Genomic DNA, 1,375 nt, shown 5'->3' with positions numbered 1-1,375 from the left:
AGCAATTTTCATGCCTCAGCCTCCCGAGTAGCTGGGATTACAGGCGTGCACCACCACAGCTAATTTTTTTTGTATTTTTAGTAGAGATGGGGTTTCACCATGTTGGCCAGGCTGGTCTCGAACTCCTGACCTCAGGTGATCCACCCACCTCAGTCTCACAAAGTGCTGGGACTGCAGGCATGAGCCACCTTGCCCAGCCAAACCCAGCAGTTTAAGGTTGCAGTGAACTATGATTGTACCATTGCACTCCAGCCTGGATGACAGAGCGAGACCCTGTCTCGAAAAAAAAAAATCAATATTTGTCTAATGGAGTTGTTAACCATTCTTAGGGGATGGGAGGACAGTTAAGAAAATGTGTGAGAGTGAGAGGTGTGGAAGACTCACCACGGTGAATGCATTGAAAACAGTCCTGCCTCTGCTACCCCCTGGATTGAGGGTGAAACCTCCCACTCTTCCCCACCCCACTGCAAGGTAGCCAGCCTGCCCCAGATTCCAACACTGCCCATGTACCTTCTTCACTCGAAGGGCCGTGATCACATGGCTTTCATCATACTCCCATTTGGAACGTACATCTGGAAAGGAAAAGTATTTAAGAACTGAATTTGCAAAGGAACATACTACCAAACTACTTAGAGGACTTATGTCATCATCAACGTCTGTTTATTTGGCAGTTAAGGGATAGTCATTGTCAGTTTGAAACTTGAGATGTGGGGCCAGGTGTGGTGGCTCGCACCTATAATCCCATCACTTTGGAAGGCCAAGGCGGGTGGATCACTTGAGGCCAGGAGCTCAAGACCAGCCTGGCCAACATGGCAAAATCCCATCTCCACTAAAAATACAAAAATTAGCCAGGTGTGGTGGCAGTGTCTATAGTCCCAGCTACTCAGGAGGCTGAAGGAGAATCATTTAAATCTAGGAGGTGGAGGTTGCAGTGAGCCAAGTTCGCACCATTGCATTCCAGCCTGGGTGACAGAGCAAGATTCTGTCTCATAAATAAGTAACTAAAGGAAGGGGAAGGAAGAAATCAAATTTGAAGTGAGCTCACGCTAAATCCCCATCCAAGCTGGAAAGCAGTGGCATGATCTCGGCTCACTGCAATCTCCATCTCCCGGGTTCAAGCGATTTTCCTGCCTCAGCCTCCCCAGTAACTGGGACCACAGGCACGTGCCACCACGCCCGGCTAATTTTTGTATTTTTAGTAGAGACAGGGTTTCACCATGTTGGCCAGGCTGGTCTCGAACTCCTGCCCAAGTGATTCGCCCACCTTGGCCTTCCAAAGTGCTGGGATTACAGGCGTGCACCACCACAGCTAATTTTTTTTGTATTTTTAGTAGAGATGGGGTTTTGCCTTTTTGGCCTGGCTGGTCTTGAACTC

At 48.7% G+C, this 1,375-nt stretch overlaps 1 protein-coding gene across 1 annotated transcript in view; it reads right to left on the bottom strand.

Annotated features, from left to right (window-relative positions):
- Nucleotides 1-1,375, bottom strand: part of STYXL1 (serine/threonine/tyrosine interacting-like 1) — a 55,120-nt gene that overhangs the window by 35,652 nt on the left and 18,093 nt on the right. The window contains exon 3 of the mRNA XM_011976353.1: nucleotides 511-572. Coding sequence (XP_011831743.1) covers nucleotides 511-572 — 62 coding nt within the window. The remainder of the gene's footprint in view (nucleotides 1-510; nucleotides 573-1,375) is intronic.

Source organism: Mandrillus leucophaeus, unplaced genomic scaffold, assembly GCF_000951045.1.
Source record: "Mandrillus leucophaeus isolate KB7577 unplaced genomic scaffold, Mleu.le_1.0 Scaffold164, whole genome shotgun sequence".
Lineage (NCBI taxonomy): Eukaryota > Metazoa > Chordata > Mammalia > Primates > Cercopithecidae > Mandrillus > Mandrillus leucophaeus.
This window is presented reverse-complemented; position numbering and strand designations above follow the sequence as displayed.